Source organism: Carcharodon carcharias, chromosome 13 (genome assembly GCF_017639515.1).
Source record: "Carcharodon carcharias isolate sCarCar2 chromosome 13, sCarCar2.pri, whole genome shotgun sequence".
Classification (NCBI taxonomy): domain Eukaryota; kingdom Metazoa; phylum Chordata; class Chondrichthyes; order Lamniformes; family Lamnidae; genus Carcharodon; species Carcharodon carcharias.
The window spans coordinates 73,687,253-73,705,618 of record NC_054479.1 but is presented as its reverse complement, the minus strand read 5'-3'; the positions used below and the strand labels follow the sequence as shown (position 1 = coordinate 73,705,618).

Below are 18,366 nucleotides of genomic sequence, written 5' to 3'. Positions count from 1 at the left end.
GAGTTGCTACAATGCATCTTGTAGGAAGAATCAGTCATTACTGCACAAAAGGAAGCCATTCAGCTGATGAAGTCCATGAAGGCGCTCTGTAGAACAATCTGGTCAGTTCCGTTCCTCAGCTGTATCCCTGTAGCCTTGCAAGCTTGAGTGCTCATCCAATTTCCTTCTGAAATCATCGTACGTCTCCACTTCCACCATCCTCATGGGCTGAGAGTTCCTGGTCATTACCACTTACTGCATTAAAAAGTTCTTCCTCACAACCCGCTTCATCTCTTGCCCAAACTCTAGTCCTTGAACTCAGCTAATGGGAACTGCTTTTCTTGGTCTACCATGTCATAATCTTGTACATCTTGATCAAATCTCCCCCCAATGTCCTTTGCTGCAAGGAGAACGACCCTTGTTTCTCCATTCTAACTAAAAATTAATCTTAACTAAAATCCCTCATCCCTGGAACTATTCTGGTAAATCTCCTCTGCACTCTCACATCATTCCTAAAGTATGGTGACCAGAACTATATACAGAACTCTACTTGTGGCCTAACCAGAGCTTTATAACAACATAGCTTCCCTGTCTTTAGACTCAATACCTCTGTTTATGAAGCCCATGAGCCCACATAGTTTGCTTATTATTTTCTCAGCATTTCCTGCCAGCTTCAAAGATCTACGCACATGGATTCCCTGATCCCTCAGTCCCTGCACTCTTTTTAGCTAGATTTTCACCGAGTCGGGATGACTCGGCAGCCCTTTTAAAATGGACCCAATTCCAGATTCCTGACCCCATTCACCAGGGAGCCTGATTTTTGTAAGTGCCTTTTAAAAGGTACAAGCTGGTTCCTACGAAAACCTGGGCCCCACAGCACCTCTTCTCTCCCCAGTCCCACAGCACCTTCTCCTTCTAATTGGAAGAGCAGGTAACATAGGAAACAAGCTCCTATTTTTAGACCCTTGTTCCCTGCTGCATCCCCACCCCTGCAAGCTCTAAGTCTTTACCATGTAGTTGACCCACAAACTAATAAAGCAGAGGGCTATTTGATTTGGGCCCCTTGCCCTTTAGGGAAGTGTCCTATCCTGTTTTTTGCTATTCTCATGTGCCCCCCATCGTGCCTACGGTCTGAATTTGCTGGCAGGGAATTGTAGGTATGATCCTATGTACTACCCTGTAAAAGAACACTCGTATTAGACAAAAAATATTTTTTATGATGGAAACTTTAGAAGTTTAACTGTTGATTTAATGATCCCCCCCCTCCCCATCCCCCATCATCCTCCACACCACCACCACCACCACCACCCCGGGTCCCCCGACACAGATCAGCCCTGCCATACTCGCTGTAACCAGCTCCCCTCCCTCCCCCCTCCCCTCTACTGTCGCCATTGCCGCTCCGGAGGAGGGGGAGTTCACAGCCCCTAAAGCTAACCTTGCAAATCATTGGAGGTTGTAACTCAGTTTGGGAACTGCTGCTTTAAATGATTCTATTGTTTATTTACTGCCATAACTTTTAGCCTATTTGCACAATCAACCTTAGCCAGTTCTCCCCTCATACCTATGTAATTGGCTTTCTTCAAATTTAATATTCTTGATTGTGATTGGAGGATGTCACTTTCAAACTGGAAGTCAGTTGTATTGTGATCATTAGTTACATAGAAACTAGGAGCAGGAGTAGGCCATTCGGCCTTCTCTGCCATTCATTATGATCATGGCTGATCATCCAACTTAATAGCCTGCTCCCGCTTTCTCCCCATACCCTTTGATCCCTTTCGCCCCAAGAGCTATATGTAATTCCTTCTTGAAAACATACAATGTTTTGGCCTCAACTACTTTCTGTGGTAATGAATTCCACAGGCTCACCACTCTCTGGGTGAAGAAATTTCTCCCCATCTCAGTCCTAAATGGTCCATCCCATATTATCAGACTGTGACCCCTGGTTCTGGACTCCCCCACCATCGGGAACATCCTTCCTGCATCTACTCTGTCTAGTCCTGTTTGACTTTTATAGGTTTCTATGAGATCCCCCCTCATTCTTCTGAACTCCAGCAAATACAATCCTAATCAACTCAATCTTTCCTCATATGTCAGTCCCGCCATCCCAGGAATCAGTCTGGTAAACCTTCGCTGCACTTCCTCTCTAGCAAGTACATCCTTCCTCAGATAAGACCAAAATTGCACACAATATTCCAGGTGTGGTCTTACCAGGCCCTGGACAATTGCAGCAAGACATCCCTGTTCCTGTACTTGAATCCTCTGGCTATGAAGGCCAACATACCATTTGCCTTCTTTACCGCCTGCTGCACCTGCATGCTTACCTTCAGCGACTGGTGTACAAGGACATCCAGGTCTCGTTGCACATTCCCCTCTCTCAATTTATAGCCATTCAGATAATAATCTGCCTTCCTGTTTTTGCTACTAAAGTGGATAACCTCACATTTATCCACATTATACTGCATCTGCCATGCATTTGCCCACTCACTCAGCTTGTCCAAATCACACTGTAGCATCTCTGCATCCTCCTCACAGCTCACCCTCCCACCCAGCTTTGTGTCATCTGCAAATTTGGAGATAATACATTTAATTCCCTCATCTAAATCATTAATATGTATTGTGAATAACTGGGGTCCCAGCACTGATCCTTGTGGTACTCCACTGGTCACTGCCTGCCATTCAGAAAAAGACCCATTTATTCCTACTCTTTGTTTCCTGTCTGCAAACCAGTTTTCTATCCATCTCAATATACTACCCTCAATCCCATGCGCTTTAATTTTACACACCAATCTCTTATGTGGGACTTTGTCGAAAGCCTTCTGAAAGTCCAAATAAACCACATCCATTGGCTCCCCCTCATCAACTCTACTAGTTACATCCTCGAAAAATTCCAGTAGATTTGTCAAGCATGATTTCCCTTTCATAAATCCATGCTAACTCTGTCTGATTCTGCCACTGTTTTCCATGTGCCTAGCGATTAAATCTTTTATAATGGGCTCTAGAATTCTCCCCACTACCGACGTCAGGCTGACTGGTCTATAATTCCCTGGTTTCTCTCTGTCTCCCTTTTAAATAGTGGGGTTACATTAGCTACCCTCCAATCTGTAGGAACTGTTCCAGAGTCTTATAGAATCTCGGAAGATGACCACCAATGCGTCCACTATTTCTAGGTACTCTGGGATGTAGATTATCAGGCCCCGGAGATTTATCGGCCTTCAATCCCATTAATTTCCCCAACACCATTTCCCTACTAATACTGATTTCTTTCAGTTCCTCCCTGTCACTAAACCCTGTGTTCCCCAACATTTCTGGTATGTTACTAGTGTCCTGTCTTTGTGAAGACAGAACCAAAGTATGTATTTAGTTGGTCAGCCATTTCTTTGTTCCCCATTATAAATTCCCCTGTTTCTGACTGTAGGGGACCTACAATTGTCTTCACCAATCTTTTTCTCTTACATAACTATAGAAACTTTTACAGTCAGTTTTCATGTTCCCTGCAAGCTTACTCTCGTACTCTATTTTCCTCTTCTTAATCAATCCCTTGGTCCTCCTTTGCTGAATTCTAAACCGCTCCCAATCCTCAGGTCTGTTGTTTTTTCTGGCCAATTTGTATGCCTCTTCCTTGCATCTAATACAATGTCCATTTTCCCTTATAAGCCATGGTTTGGCCATCTTTCCTGTTTTACTTATGCGCCAGACAGGAATAAACAATTGTTGCAGTTCACCCATGCACTCTTTGAATGTTTGCCATTGCCTGTCCACCGTCATCCCTTTAAGTAACGTTTCCCAATCCATCATAGCCAACTCGCACCCCATACCATCGTAGTTTCCTTTATTAAGATTCAGGACCCAAGTCTCAGAATCAACTATGTCACTCTCCATCTTGATGAAGAATTCTATCACATTATGGTTGCTCATCCCCAAGGGGCCTCGCACAACTGGATTGCCAATTATTCTTTTCTCATTACACAATAGCCAGTCAAGGATGGCTTGTTCTCTCGTTGGTTCCTCAATGTATCGGTCCAGAAAAACATCCCATTTAGACTCCAGGAATTCCTCCTCTACGGTATTGTTACTAATTTGATTTGCCCAATCTATATGCAGATTAAAGTCACCCATAAATACAGATGTTCCTTTATTACGTGCGTCTCCAATTTCCTGTTTAATGCCATTCCCAACATCACCACTACAGTTTGGGGGTCTATATACAACCCCCACTAACCTTTTTTTGCCTCTTAGTGTTTCTCAGCTCTACCCATACAGATTCCACATCATCGGAGCTAATACCTTTCCTCACTATTGCATTAATTTCCTCTTTAACCAGCAATGCAACTCCACCACCTTTTCCTTTTTGTCTGTCCTTCCTAAATACTGAATACCCCTGGATGTTCAGTTCCCATCCCTAGTCACCCTGCAGCCATGTCTCCATAATCCTGATTATATCATACCTGTTTACATCTATTTGCATGGTTAATTCATCCACTTTATTGAAGATGTTCCTCACGTTAAGGCACAAAACCTTAAGGCTTTGTCTTTTTAACATTACTTGTCCCGTTCCCACTATTTGTCACTGAGGCCCTGTTTGATTCTTGCCCTTGATTTCTCTATCACTTTTCTTATTCCACTTTCTGTCTTTTGTTTTTGTCTTTGATTCCCTTTCCTCTGTCTTCTTGCATAGCTTCCCATCCCCTTGCCATTTCAGTTTAAACCCTCCCCAACCACTCTAGCAAATGTACCTCCTAGGACATCAGTATAACCCGTCCAGTTTGTACTGGTCCCACCTCCTCCAGTACTGGTTCCAATGCCCCAGGAATCTGAAACCCTCCCCTTCACACCATCTCCTCAGCCATGTATTCATCCAATATATCCTGCTACTTCTACTCTGACTGGCACATGGCACTGGTAGTAATCCTGAGATCACTACCTTTGAGCTCCTACTTTTCAACTTACTTCCTAACTCCCTATATTCTGTTTTTAGGAACTCATCCCTTTTTTTACCTATGTCGTTTGTACCAATGTGTACCACGACCACTGATTGTTCACCCTCCCTCTTCAGAATGTCCTCTAGCTGCTCTGAGACATCGTTGACCCTAGCACCAAGGAGGCAACATACCATCCTGGAGTCTCGTTTGCGGCCTGTCTATTCCCCTTACAATTGAATCCCCTATAACTATTGCATTCCCACACTTTTTACTCCTCCCCAGTGCAGCAGAACCAACCATGGTGCAACAAATTTGACTGTTGCTGCTTTCGCCTGAGAGGCCATTCCCCCCAACAGTATCCAAAGCAGTATATTTGTTTTTGCAGGGGAATAGCCACAGGAGATTCCTGCACTGCCTGTCTTGTCCTCTTGCTTTGTCTGGTGGTCACCCATTCCCTTCCTGCCTGTGGACTCTTAGCCTACGGTGTGACCAGCTCTCTGTACGTGCTATCCACGATACTCTCCACCTCGCGGATGCTCCACAGTGTCCCTAGCCGCCTCTTCAGCTCCAAAACCAGGGGTTCCAGGAGCTGCAGCTGGAGAAATTTCCCACACACATGCTGGCCCCGAGTACTGGAAATGTGCCCGGCTTTCCACATTGAGCAGGGGGAGCACGCCACAGCTTTGAGCTCTCCTGTCATGACTTACCCCTTTAAATTAAATTAAACCTTTTGGAAAATACTTAATATAAATTACTCTCGGGCCCTTCTTCCCTGCTCCTTGTTGCTACAGAATATAGCCCCTACAAATGATGAACCACAAAATAAGACCTTAAAAACTATAAGTAATAAAAGTAGTCAATGCTTACCCGGTCATAATTACGGTACTCAACGGATTACCTCGTTCCCTCCTCACCGAACTCCCTCAGTCACCCCTGCTCTCCCAGCTCCTCTTCAACTCCTGACTCCTCTCACGCTCCTCTTCAACTCCTGACTCCTCTCGCGCATCTCTTAAACTTCCGGCTCCTCTCGCACTCCTTTTCAACTCCTCTAGGTGCTGCTGACTGCTTGTCCCAGAGTTCTCCTCTCGCTCTCTCCTTTAGGTGCTGCTGACTGCCTATCCCAGAGTTGTCCTCTCACTCTCTCCTCCCAACAGATCTTTTGCTATGAGATTACTAATTAACCCTGCCTCATTACACAATACTAGATCTAAAATAGCTTTATCCCTAATTGGTTCTACAACGTATTGCTCCAGGAAACTGCTACAAAAGCATTGTATGACATCACGTTCTAGACCATCTTTGCCAATTTGGTTGGTCCAGTCTATATAAAGATAAAAGTCCCCTACATTTATTACATTGCCTTTGTTACATGCTCCAATAATGCTCTGTCCAACAGTATAACTACTGTTAGGAGCCCTATAAACTACTTTCACCATCATTTTCTGGCAGTTGCTACTCCTAATCTGCACCCCTAATGATTCTACTTCCTGATATTCTGAGCCAAGATCCTTTCTCACTAATGTCCTATGTCATCCTTTACCATCAGAGCTACTCCTCCTTTGCCATTCTGCCTGTCTTTTCAAAATATTTTGTATACTGGAATATTTATTTCCCAACCTTGATCACCACATAGCCATATTCCTATAATGGCAATTGGATCTAAACCATTTAGCTCCTGTTGATGCTGCTGAGCTGCTGGCTGTCTGGACCTGCAGCAATTGGGGTCGGGCACTCATCCTGCACAGGATGGTAACTCTGGTGGCAGCTTATTAGTGAGGTGCTGTTGTTACAATCAAGGGGGAATTCCTGCTGGCCACCCATGTTTGTTGCCAGCCAGCACGCATTTCCGGCTGTTGTCAGGACGCCGACTCAATTGATTAAATTCTGCTTTTACCTTGCATCACTCTCGGCAATTTCATACACAATGATTTTTTCATAATTATTTATTCTTTCATGGGAATTGGGTATCACTGGCAATGCCAGCATTTGATACCCATCCCTAATTACTATTTGAGGGCAGTTAAGAGTTAACCACGTTGCTGTGGGTCTGGAGTCATATGTAGGCCAGACTGGATAAGGATGGCAGATTTCCTTCCCTAAAGGACATAGTGAACCAGGTGGGTTTTTATGGCAATCGATGATAGTCTCAGTAATGATGACCATGAAACTAGCTTTCACTCTGGATTTTTTTTTGATTATTTGGTGGAATTTACTTATTGAATTTAAATTCCACGAGCTGCTGTGGTGGGATTGGAACTCCTGTCCCAGAGCATTAGCCTGGGCCTTTGGATTACTGGTCCAATGACAATGTCACTATCTCCCTGCCGTGGTCAGTTCAGCCTTGTACTTTAAAAATTACCGGACCTTGTCATACTGCATAATGCAGGGTCTGACATTAACAAATTGATTGAGTTCACTTGTAGGTGAACAGGTAACTTCAGTGGCATTTTCAATCAGTTTTGCATTAACCTTCACTTTTCCTTGTGTACCGTTCTTTCTTGCAGTTGATCTCTGTATATTTAAAACTTCCCCAGGGGTTGCGTCGTCAGCTCTGTTTGTATATATTCCTGGGGGTTTCACCACATGGCTTCCCATCTGCAACCCCCCCCCAAACCCACTATTGCTCACCCAACATGCCCATCTTTACAACACACTGCCTCTAACACCAATTGGAAAGTGAGCAGACTCTTCATGACCCAATTGGATGGTTCTTGACTATCAGTAAAACAACCTTTTCCACTCATCTACAATATTTTTAGAAATAATAAACGTAAGTGTTCTTTTTTTAATGGCCCCCAGATTTTTTTTCTCCTGGGTTGCCAGGAGCAATGTCCTGGAGACTCTGGACAACCCTTGAGGACTGGTAGTCCTACTTGAGTCAGTACATCATGCGGCATGGTGCTGAGCCATACAGACCTCCAAGTTTCTAGGTTTAATCTTAGAAAACCAAATCTCTGCACACCACAATTATTAATGGTTAATATCAGCATTCAGTGCTCCTAAATTCAGGCCATTGTTGATTTGATAGCTGCAGATAAGGCTGTTTCTCCATTTAGATAAACACTCTGTTTATGCCTGTATATCATTCTATTTCAAATACCAGATATTAGTTTTCCTAAGATTGCAGGTTGGTGCCAAATTACAGATACTTTGGATCAAAACATTTGCATACTGGGAACAGGATTGAAATTTCTCAAACTGCCTTCACTTAGGCCCCTGCAGCCAGCCAGCACTGTGATAGACTTGTGTCTCCTTTCATCTCTGCTTGGCTAAATTTAAACCCAGATAATGGAGAAGAAATGGCAGTGTCTAACTGCATTGTACTACAGTACTAGATTGTTAACTCTATAAATCTAAAAGTCTTGAAACAGCTTAGATTGTTTAATGAACTTGCATTTTCTTACAGTTATTCTGCAATGTCACTTTTAAGATCCTCTGCTAGTTTTTAGATTCAATTTTTTTTCTTTCCTAGATTGAGGTGAAGTTATCGATGAAGTTCACCAGCCGTGAGTTCAGCTTGAAACGAATGCCATCTCGGAAACAGACGGGAGTCTTTGGTGTAAAGATTGCAATAGTCACCAAGTAAGTAAGCCGTCTCCTGTCGATATTCTTCTGCTGTGCAAAATTACAAAACTGCTGATACCTGATGATTTAATGAATAACTGTACTGTAAGCCTTACATCACAAGGTTGTATGTTCAATCCTTGCTCTGTGCTGTTAGCTGTTTTCAGCAGAGGTGCTACAATTGACCTCCGTGCCCCAATTTAAGGAGAAGAAAATTCAACCAGAGTGCTCACTCATCACCATTTAATGACCCATGCTGGAGAGTTTATGTTTGGCCATCAGGTGAGAACTGGGCAGAGAATGGCTGTGATGCCCTCTAATTGAACAACTTAATGTTTGGGTTCACCTATGGAGAATGACCACTTGGTGGAGATCAGAAGAAGGAATATGGGGAGGGGGGACAAGAATTTTATCCAGCAGCAGCTCAAAAGGGGAGAATCTTGAACTATCATCTCGGGTTTATGTGGTCAGACATTTCAGTCCATGCAAGGATGAATGTAAGGTGTAAGTACTGGTACATCAATTTACTGGAGCTGTGAGCAGAATGTTGGCCGATTTCCTCCTTGTTCAACATTGAAACAAAGGATTGTTAGTCTGGTGACAACAGTTCTGCTCACGATTGATGCACAAGTAGTATTTGTAACAACATGCTTTACTAAGTTGACAAATAACAATATTAGTGTGGTAATCTGAGGTGCAATACACCTTTTAAGAGAATGTGAGCAGATTGACCACGTGACTGTGTGACCCAATAGCTGTGTAGCACGGGCTACAATGTTAATGTTAGTCTAAAATAGTCTAGTTAGAGAAGCGCATGTCATGTTAGCGCTCTGTTGTCTGTGTAAATAAATAGCATGCGCTTCACTTTATATTGGTCTCTGCGTCTGCAGTATATTGTTATCAACTCACCTGCTGACAGTTAAACATGCAACCGGTTTGCAAGCCAAGCAACCCCACAGTAGAACATAATAACTGGCAACGAAGAAAAACACAACCAGTCGACGACACCAAGAAAAGCTGCGAAAACTCAACTGAAGTGTATCAGCCGTGTCTTGCAGGCCGATTGTAAGTACAGCGCTCACCATAGTTGTCAAAGCTATCTCCCTCCAATATGCCACAATTTGGTCACATCAAACCGTTTGATCAGACCACCGATGACTGGTCAGATTATATTGAATGACTCGCATTTTTCCTTTTGGCCAACGACATATTGGGGGAGGAGAAGAGGCGGATAATCCTTTTATCGACATGTGGCATAATTCTTAGTCGAGCGGCATTCAACGCCCCAGATTCCAAGGGCTTTGATGAGTTGGTGAATCTTGTGAAAAGCCACTTTCAGCCGAAACCCTCGGTAACAACGCAGCTTTTTAAATTTAATTTGAGGTGTCGTACCCCTGGAGAGACAGTCACTTGCAATGTAGCAGCCTTGAAATAACTGACAAAGCACTGTGAGTTCGGGACCGCGATTAATGACATGTTAAGGGACCATTAATGAAGACGCCATGCAAAAGTTTGTTGTCAGAAACAAATTTAGACTGCAGCAAGCCGCTGGAGTTGGCACTTGCAATGGAAAGCACAGTCAGGAGTTCCGAAGCAATCAAGGGAGCACAAAATGGCACCGTCCTTCACATCAGAAAGGAGGCACTGGTTAGGAATGGCGCGGAAGCAGAGGGCTCCGCAGAGAGGCAGGAAACAGCCACCATTATCAGACCAGCAAAAAGCAATGGTTTAAAGGATAAAACCCACATTAATATTGGCAGAAATGGAACCAGACAGCCTGCAAACAAACGACAATTACAAAGAACCGAGTGTTTCTACTGCCATCGCAATTGGCATATCATCCGATATTGCAAAGACAGATTGAGACAAATATTCAAACTAAAGGGCAGAAGTCGTGAAATTCATACAATGGAGGAACCAGAAGAAACAGAGTCAGATATTTACTCACTGCACAGCTTAAAAATGGGTAAAACAGAGCCAATCTTTGTGACGAAAAATCCATCCAAATGGAGGTGGATGCAGGGACATGCACGACAATCATAGGGGAACACACGTTTAAGTATCTGAATGGAGGAAGCCACTCACTAGAGCTGGAAAACTCAGATGCTAGATTAAAAACATATACTGGTGAAGACATACAAGTAAGAGGTATATGCAAGGTTCCAGTACAATATAGAAGCCAGTCTGCTAACCTACCCCTAATGGTGATAACAAGCAGAGGACCGAGTCTCCTTGGAAGAAACTGGTTAAGAAGATCAATCTTGAGGAATTACTGAGATCTCAGTCAGAAGCAGGATATGTTTGGAAAAAGGGGCATGTAAAGACTCAACAAAAGGAATTCTTAGAGCTGATGCTTCAGGAGAGTTTGCGTTGAAGTCAGTAACCTCCAAAAAGAAAACTTGCTGAAGGACTTTCGCATATTGCAGGATTCCCTCATCCCAATTTGTACCACTAAAAAGGTATGACGAAGAACAGAAAGAATTCAGCACATCTCTGGCTGAGATGAAGAATCAATTAGCCAAGAATGCACAACAATACTTAATTCTCCAGGAAACAACTAACAAATATAAAAAAGAACTGGAAGAGCTGAAGAACCAGCTACATGGAAGCCAAGAAGTTTTAAAAATAGAGACCCCTGAGTTTTCAAAGGAGCTGACATGAGGAAATTCTGGAAGACTCAACCACTGAGTTCAATCAAGTTGAGCTCATACCTGAGCCTAGTCTGGCCAATAGGGAAATTGAAAAGAAAGCCAAGATTAAAGTTAGTGCTGCCAAGAAGAAAACCTATCAAAAGAAGACACACAGAAAGAAAAGGCGGAATTACTAACAAGGCCCTGGAATTTTTTCTTTACACGACAGGCAGCTGATCATTCCGTGTTGAATTTAGCCTTGCCCAACATCCTGATTCTCAGAACCTACCTAACAGTTGCCCTTCATATTCTTGAACTTGGAGGGGAGGAGCAGCAGGAGTGCATGCGATGGGGCCTGAAATAGGGTGAAAACATTCCTGCTGGAGTCTACACCACTGGCAGAAGGAACTCCCCTTGCTTTGGAAGGATCCATTGAGCCTGAGAGTCGAATAGGCAAACTTACAGATTCCTACTGGGGAGCCTAGTGGACAGAACTCCTGAGAGGCCTCAGTTAAACCAGCCAAAGTTGTGGAACGACAACGATCAACACGTTTGGAAAAAGTCTCCTGAGAGACTAAATTTGTAAATAGTTATTTATGTAAATAGTTAAAATATTGTAAAATGTCCTTTCAAGTAAAGGGGGAGGATGTGGTAATCTGAGGTGCAATACACCTTTAAGAGAATGTAAGCAGATTGACCAAGTGACTGTGTGACCTAATAGCTGTGTAGCACGGGCTACAATGTTAATGTTAGAGTAGGGTTTGGTTGGAGAAGCACATATCATGTTAGTGCCCTGTTATCTGTGTAAATAAATAGCATGTGCTTCACCTCATATTGATCTCTTCATCTGGAATATATTGTTATCAACTCACCCGCTGACAGATAAGCATGCAACCGGTTCACAAGCAAAGCAACCCCACAGTAGAACATAACTGTTCTATAGTTTTATATTAAATTACAACATAAAATGAAAGTAATGCAATGTTGTTCCCAGACCCAGAGTAATCACTTTCGGCTCAAAGCTACATGCATGTCCGAAGGTTTCCGACTGACCCTAAAAGCCCTCCAACCTCCAAGAGAACCACACATCCCATATCCAGCTGGAGAAGAACTTAGAGTGCAGAGAGAGAATCCAGTTGCTGCGGTCCACATAGAAACCAGCTAAGAATGATATTCTGGGAAAGTTGAGGAGATATGGTTCAATTTAAAAGTAGAACTGCTCTGGGTTGCTACCTGAACCATGCAACAATTGGCATAGGGATAAACAAGTTAGAAGGTTAAATGCGTGGTTGAAAGAGTAGTTTGGGAGGCAGGGTTTTGCTTCTTGGGTTACTGCTGCCAGTACTAGGGAAAGAGAGCGCCCACTGGGATGGGCTCCATTTAATCCAGGCTGAGTCCATTGTCCTTGTGAACCAAAGAACTAGGTCTGTAGAAGTGGCTTTAAACTAATAAAGATGGGGAGTGGTGAAAGGATCCAGGCAAAGATGAATTCAAAAGCAGAAAGGGAAATGTCAAGGCTTGAGTTTTAAGTAAAAATAAACAGAATGGGTCAGGAAGGTTGGAGAGAGTAACAAAAGTAATCGAGCATTATAGGTGATGTCAGGGAAAATTAGAAAAAAAGTCAAAACCAAACGCGCTATCTCTGATTGCACAAGGCATTGGCAACAAATTAGATGAATTATCGTACAAATATAGCATGCTTGCAAAGTTACCAATGTTGGGCATTAAATATTCTAGGCTACTTCTCTTTTAGAAGAGATAGGCAAAATGGAAAAGGAAGAAGAAAGAGAGCCCTTATAATAACTAATGGGATGTAGACAGCTGAGAGTAAGAATCTTCGCTCAGAAAATCAAGAAGTAGAATCAGTTTGGATAGAGCTAAGAAATAACAAGGGGCAGAAAACATTGGTGGTAGTTGTTTATAGGCCCCCTAAAAAAAGGCTGCAGCATAGAGCAGTGTTGCAATCAGGAAATTAGAGAGACACGCAACCAAAGGGCATACGGTAATCGTAGGCAGCTTTAATCTTCGTATAGATTTGGCTATCAAAATTTGCAGAAATAGTGTGGAGCTCAAGTTCATGGAATGTATACAAGTTACTTTTCTAGATCAAGATGTTGAGGAACAAATGAGTGAGCAGGTATTTGGATCTAGTATTGTGCAATGAGAAAGGATTAATAACCTAATAGTAAAGAGGCTTCTAAAGAAGAGTGACTGTATTATAATAGAATTTTATAGTGAGTTTGAAAGTGATTTAGTTAAGTTCGAATAGGATCTTAAAACTAAACAAAGCAACCTACACTGGTATGTGGGTGCAAGCAAGAGTACAGGAGCAGAGGGACCTGGGCATATATGTGTCTTGAAAGGTGGTAGGACAGGCTGAGAGAGCAGTTAAGCACACAGTATCCTAGGCTTCATTAGTAGGGGCATAGAACACAAGAGCAAGGAGGTCACGTTGAATTTGTATAAGACATTAGTCCGGTCTTAACTGGAGTATTGTGTCCAGCTCTGGGCCCGCACCTTAGGAAAGATGTGAAGGCACTGGAGAGAGTGTAGTATTAGGGTGTTCAGGACTGTAAGAGTTAATGTGAGACTGGGGAAACAGTATCTCCCACATTATGATGTAGAGAGTCACATGGGATTTGTAGCCTGTAATGCTGAGTCTGGTAGAAGTTGGCAAGAAGATGGCACCTAGTTAGGACTGTATCCTGTATATACGTATACAGCTATGTTTTATTAATAAACAGTTATTGTTCAACCATAGAAGCCTCCAGACCTCTTCATGAGACAATATACAAACCTACAACACAGAGTGCAGAAAAGACTCATAAGAATGGTTCCGGGGGAAGAGGAACCTCTGTTACGAAGGTAGATTGGAAAAGTTAGGATTGTTTTCATTGGAGAAAAGAACGCTGAGAGAAAATATGATAGAGATATTCAAAGTGATGAGGGCCCAGAAAAAGTAGATAGGGAGAAACTTCTCCCACTCGTGAAAGAATCAAGAACGAGAGGGCATAGATTTAAAGTAATTGGCAAAAGAAGCAAAAGCAATATCAGAAAAAACTTTTTCACACAGCAAGTGGTTAAGGCCTGGAATGCACTGCCTGAGAATGTCAATGTGGCAATCATCTTAAAAAAGTGCTTGTTGAGCAGGTGATGGGCATTGATGGGCATTCTTCCACTCCAACCTCTTATTGTGACTAACAGAGAGTGTGGTGGAAACGGGTTCAACCAAGGCATTCAAAGGGAAATTAGACTGTTATTTGAAAAGGAACAATGCCCAGCGATAATCAATGCCCATCACCTGTTTAGCTAGCACTTGTCTTTAACAAGGTGATTGCCACATTGACACTCTCAGGCAGTGCATTCCAGTCCTTAACCACTTGCTGTGTGAAAAAGTTTTTTCTCATATTGCTTTTGCTTCTTTTGCCAATTACTTTAAATCTGTGCCCTCTCATTCTTGATTCTTTCATGAGTGGGAGAAGTTTCTCCCTATCTACCTTGTCCGGACCCTCAGTGCTCTACTCAATGTGGTGGCCTCTGCTCTCAGCCACTTCTAACTGTTGTGCCCTTTGAGGCCTTGATATTGTGGAAGCAGCCTGCTTGCCTGTGTCTGCTTGCAGCTGGATCTATGTAGGGATGAGAAACTTGTGTCATTTGGCAGAATTCCAACTTCTTTCTCATGTAATTCCACCCTTTGAATTTTTTTTCTGACCTCCACCTGGCTTGAGGGACCTGTTACTCAGCCCCTCTCTCTTTAATCAGCGGCCAATTCTGAACTAACATTGTGTGATTGGGAGATGCAGAGGTAGCTACTGCTCCCATGTGCAACCTTCAGAGGACCTTCGTACACTGGGCCATCTTCCTGGCACCACCTCCGCCGTGGGAGTCTCTTGGCTTCAGGCTCCAGCCCTGTAGGGGAGGGGGGTGGAAGATTCCAGGTGACCATGGTCTCAGCCACATCCTGTAGCCTCTAGATAATGCTTGGGACTGGTGCTACCCAACTGCCCGTTGATGGAAGAGGCAGCTTTCCTCTGGCTGGCTGGAATCTGAGCCCTTGGGGCCTGAGCTCTTACCCCATGGGAAGCGGTTCAACCTTCTCCAACAGTGTGGATCCCCAGCAGAGACGCAAGACTGTGAGGAGCTGCAGCCACCCACTAACCGCAAAGACGGTGGCAACAGCGAGGGGTCGAGTCCAGGCAAGGTGGAGAAATCCAGGTGGTAGGTTGGGTAGAAAAGGAGGATGGGATGAATGAACAGGTCTGGGTGGGGAAGGAGGGAAGAGTTGAGTGAGTGAGTCTGGGTGGTTTGGGAGAAAGGGCATGAGTGGGAGGCTGAGTCAGGAGAGAGCATGAGTGAGTGAGGAGAATGAGTTTGGAAAGAGGGGCTGCTGATTGAGTGTGGGAGGAGGCAAATTGGGAAAAGTGTGTGTCTGTATTTTGTGTGTATTGTGTATGTTGTGTGTTTGGGGGAGATGAGCTGATTACAATGTGTGGGGTGTGGGAAGGATGGGGCTTCACTGAATCTTCTGTCATCAGGGAAATATGGAGAGCTTGACTGAAATTTACATGAGTACATAAAATATTAACATCTTTATAAAGTACCTTAAAAACAGATTTTCTTATTTATATGATGCATTATTTTCTATATGTTGATCCATAATACGTGAACTTTAACACTATTTCCCTATGCTGCTTTGTGGCTGTTTTGTTTTTGCTGGAGTCTGGGGTCACATTAATTTTCAAGAATGTTTTAATATATAAATATTAGTTCATGAGATGTGGGCTTCAATGGCCTTTGTTGCCCATTCCTAACTGCCCTTGAGAAAGTGGTGGCGAGTTAAAATGGGGGCAAATTGTAAAATAGTTTGCAAAGCTCTGCTTTAGTCCTTTGCTTCACTTTGCATGTACATAATACAGTGGGTCATGTTCCGTTGTTGGTATGGACTTCATCCAGTATTACATGCACCAACTGCATTGAATGCTGAGGTCACTTTGATGATTTGGTAGCATTGGTCCACAGTCTTGACAGTAATAGAAGGTAAACAAAGGGACAACTAATATTCTACCCACTTGAAGTCTAATAACTCCACTCATTTGAAGTGGCCTAGGAGCATTTGCATTTCACAACAGATCATTTAAAAGTGCTATAATTATGAGTCCTTTGTTACAAAAAATTTTCGGACCTTTTTACCTTCAGCCATTAATTTTCAGATGTTTTTGTCATTGGCCACTCTCACCCCTGAATGCATGTAGCAGTCATCCTCATCATGGCGCTGCCAGTGGGAGTTGGCTGCACTGTTGTCAATGCAGGGACAGCCTCTATCACTGAGCTCTGGTGCATCTCTCAGAGGAGCCAAGGAGGTCAATGATAGTGATGATACCCCATGAGGGGGGGGCACCCTCATTCCCCTCAGTGACTGCCTCAGCCCTTGGATGGCACTCTGGATAGCTAGAGGGTAACACCAGCTGGGGCACAACTGTCATCCATTCCAAACTTGCCATCAGTGCCACTGACCGATCAATGCTACAGAGCTTGTGTGCATCCTGTGTATGTCAGTGCACTGTCCCCGCATCCACTCCCTAATGCCGCCGCATATGGCTTTCTGTGAAGTTGGCCACTGTCTCAATGGAGGAGCTCTTGCATTCAAAGCCCTGAGCCAGGATCACACAGCTGAGCTGATAGGACTCCTTCATTCTCGGCCCAGGACTCGACACTGCCTCAAGGAACTCTGATATGGAAACACATCTCTCACTTCTGGTTTAAGTAGAGCTGCCTTGCTTATTACTCCTGAGGCCTTGCATCTGTACCCATCTTAGTTTGGCTGCCTGTCTTCCATCCTCCAAGGGGGTCTGCCCACATTTGCTTCTGCCTTTCTCGCTGCCTCCTGCTCATTTGTGACATGTTCATCATCCAGTGCCACCCTATCTAATTGTTGGTGAAGAACCATCAATATGAATGTGTATGAGTTGGTGCTTGCACAATCTGACAGTGCTTGCTCTGATGCCTCTGCTTCCAGCCCTTGCCCCGGTGCCATTACATGACTCTGTCCTTTCCCTTCCATGTCAGAACCCGTTGGAAACTGAAAAAGAAATCATGAGAATTAGCCTTGGTGAGCAGAAGCCTCTGCAGTGCTGAGGCTTCCCAATGCAGCTAAACATTTGGCATGCTGTCAAATGGAAGAGTGCAGTACACCCACTTCATCTACAGATTGCAATCTCCTTTCACCATCTCCATCATGGATGTCTATCTCTTCCTCCCCAACTTGTCCCTGAAGGGCCACCTAACGATCTCCATGGCAATGACAATGTGCAGATGAGAAGCTCCTCCTCCTGCCCTTTCTCAGATGTTGTGAGCCCTTTTTTTTCCTGCAAGGACAAAAGAAAGAAGGAGATGAGGCTTTGCTAGCCACTGTGATCAGTACCTGTGGCTCATTAACATAGAAAAGCTGCATGTATCAATTCTGGCAAGTCTTCAGCAGCACTATGGCTCTGAGCCTTGCTGAGGGGCCAGTAAGTAGCTTGGGCACTCATTGCTCCCATGTTCAGGAGCAGCATATATTCTCAGGTTCCTCGCTGGAGCATCTGCTGGAGTTTCAATATCCTTCAATATTTGTGATGTGTTGTGAGGGCTTCCAGGACACCAGTGTGATCCAGGACAAACGTGTCTGCAGCTTGAGGAGCTTCGGCTCAAAGACATGGAGCTGGAGGCTGAGCTGCAGACACTGCGATACATCAGGGAAGGGGAAAGTTACCTGGATACTTTATACCAGGAGGTGGTCACACCCCTTAGGCTAGGGTCTTCTGATTTAGTCAGTGGCCAGGGACAGGAGGATGTGACTGCAAGTGAGGCAGGGAAGGTTCTTTCAGCTTGTTTGGATGAGAGCGGGGGCAGCAGGATGGTGAGCCCACCAGGGCACTGTGATGCTGAAAGTCATTTTAGCGGGGGCAGTAAGTAGGAATGTAGTGTTGGTAGGGGATAGTATAGTTAGACACAATTCTGTGCAGCTGGGTGTGAGATTTCAGACAGCTGTGTTGCCTGCCGAGTGCCAGGGTTCGGGACATCTGCTCTGGCTTGGAAAGGAACTTGCAGTGGGAGGGGGTGGATCCAGTTATTCTTGTCTATGTAGTCACCAGAGATTCTGCTGAGATAGTATTGAAAGGGTTAAACTGAAAAGCAGAACCTCAAAGGTAATAGTCTCAGGATCATTACCTGAGCCGCAAGCAAATTGGTGCAGGGTAAATCAGATTAGATAGATGAATGTGTTGCTCAAAGAT

The 18,366-nt window shown here is 44.0% G+C and overlaps 1 protein-coding gene across 1 annotated transcript in view; it reads left to right on the top strand.

The window, feature by feature from the left end:
- Positions 1–18,366, top strand: part of LOC121285708 (breakpoint cluster region protein-like) — a 596,997-nt gene that overhangs the window by 525,420 nt on the left and 53,211 nt on the right. The window contains exon 18 of the mRNA XM_041202403.1: positions 8,371–8,480. Coding sequence (XP_041058337.1) covers positions 8,371–8,480 — 110 coding nt within the window. The remainder of the gene's footprint in view (positions 1–8,370; positions 8,481–18,366) is intronic.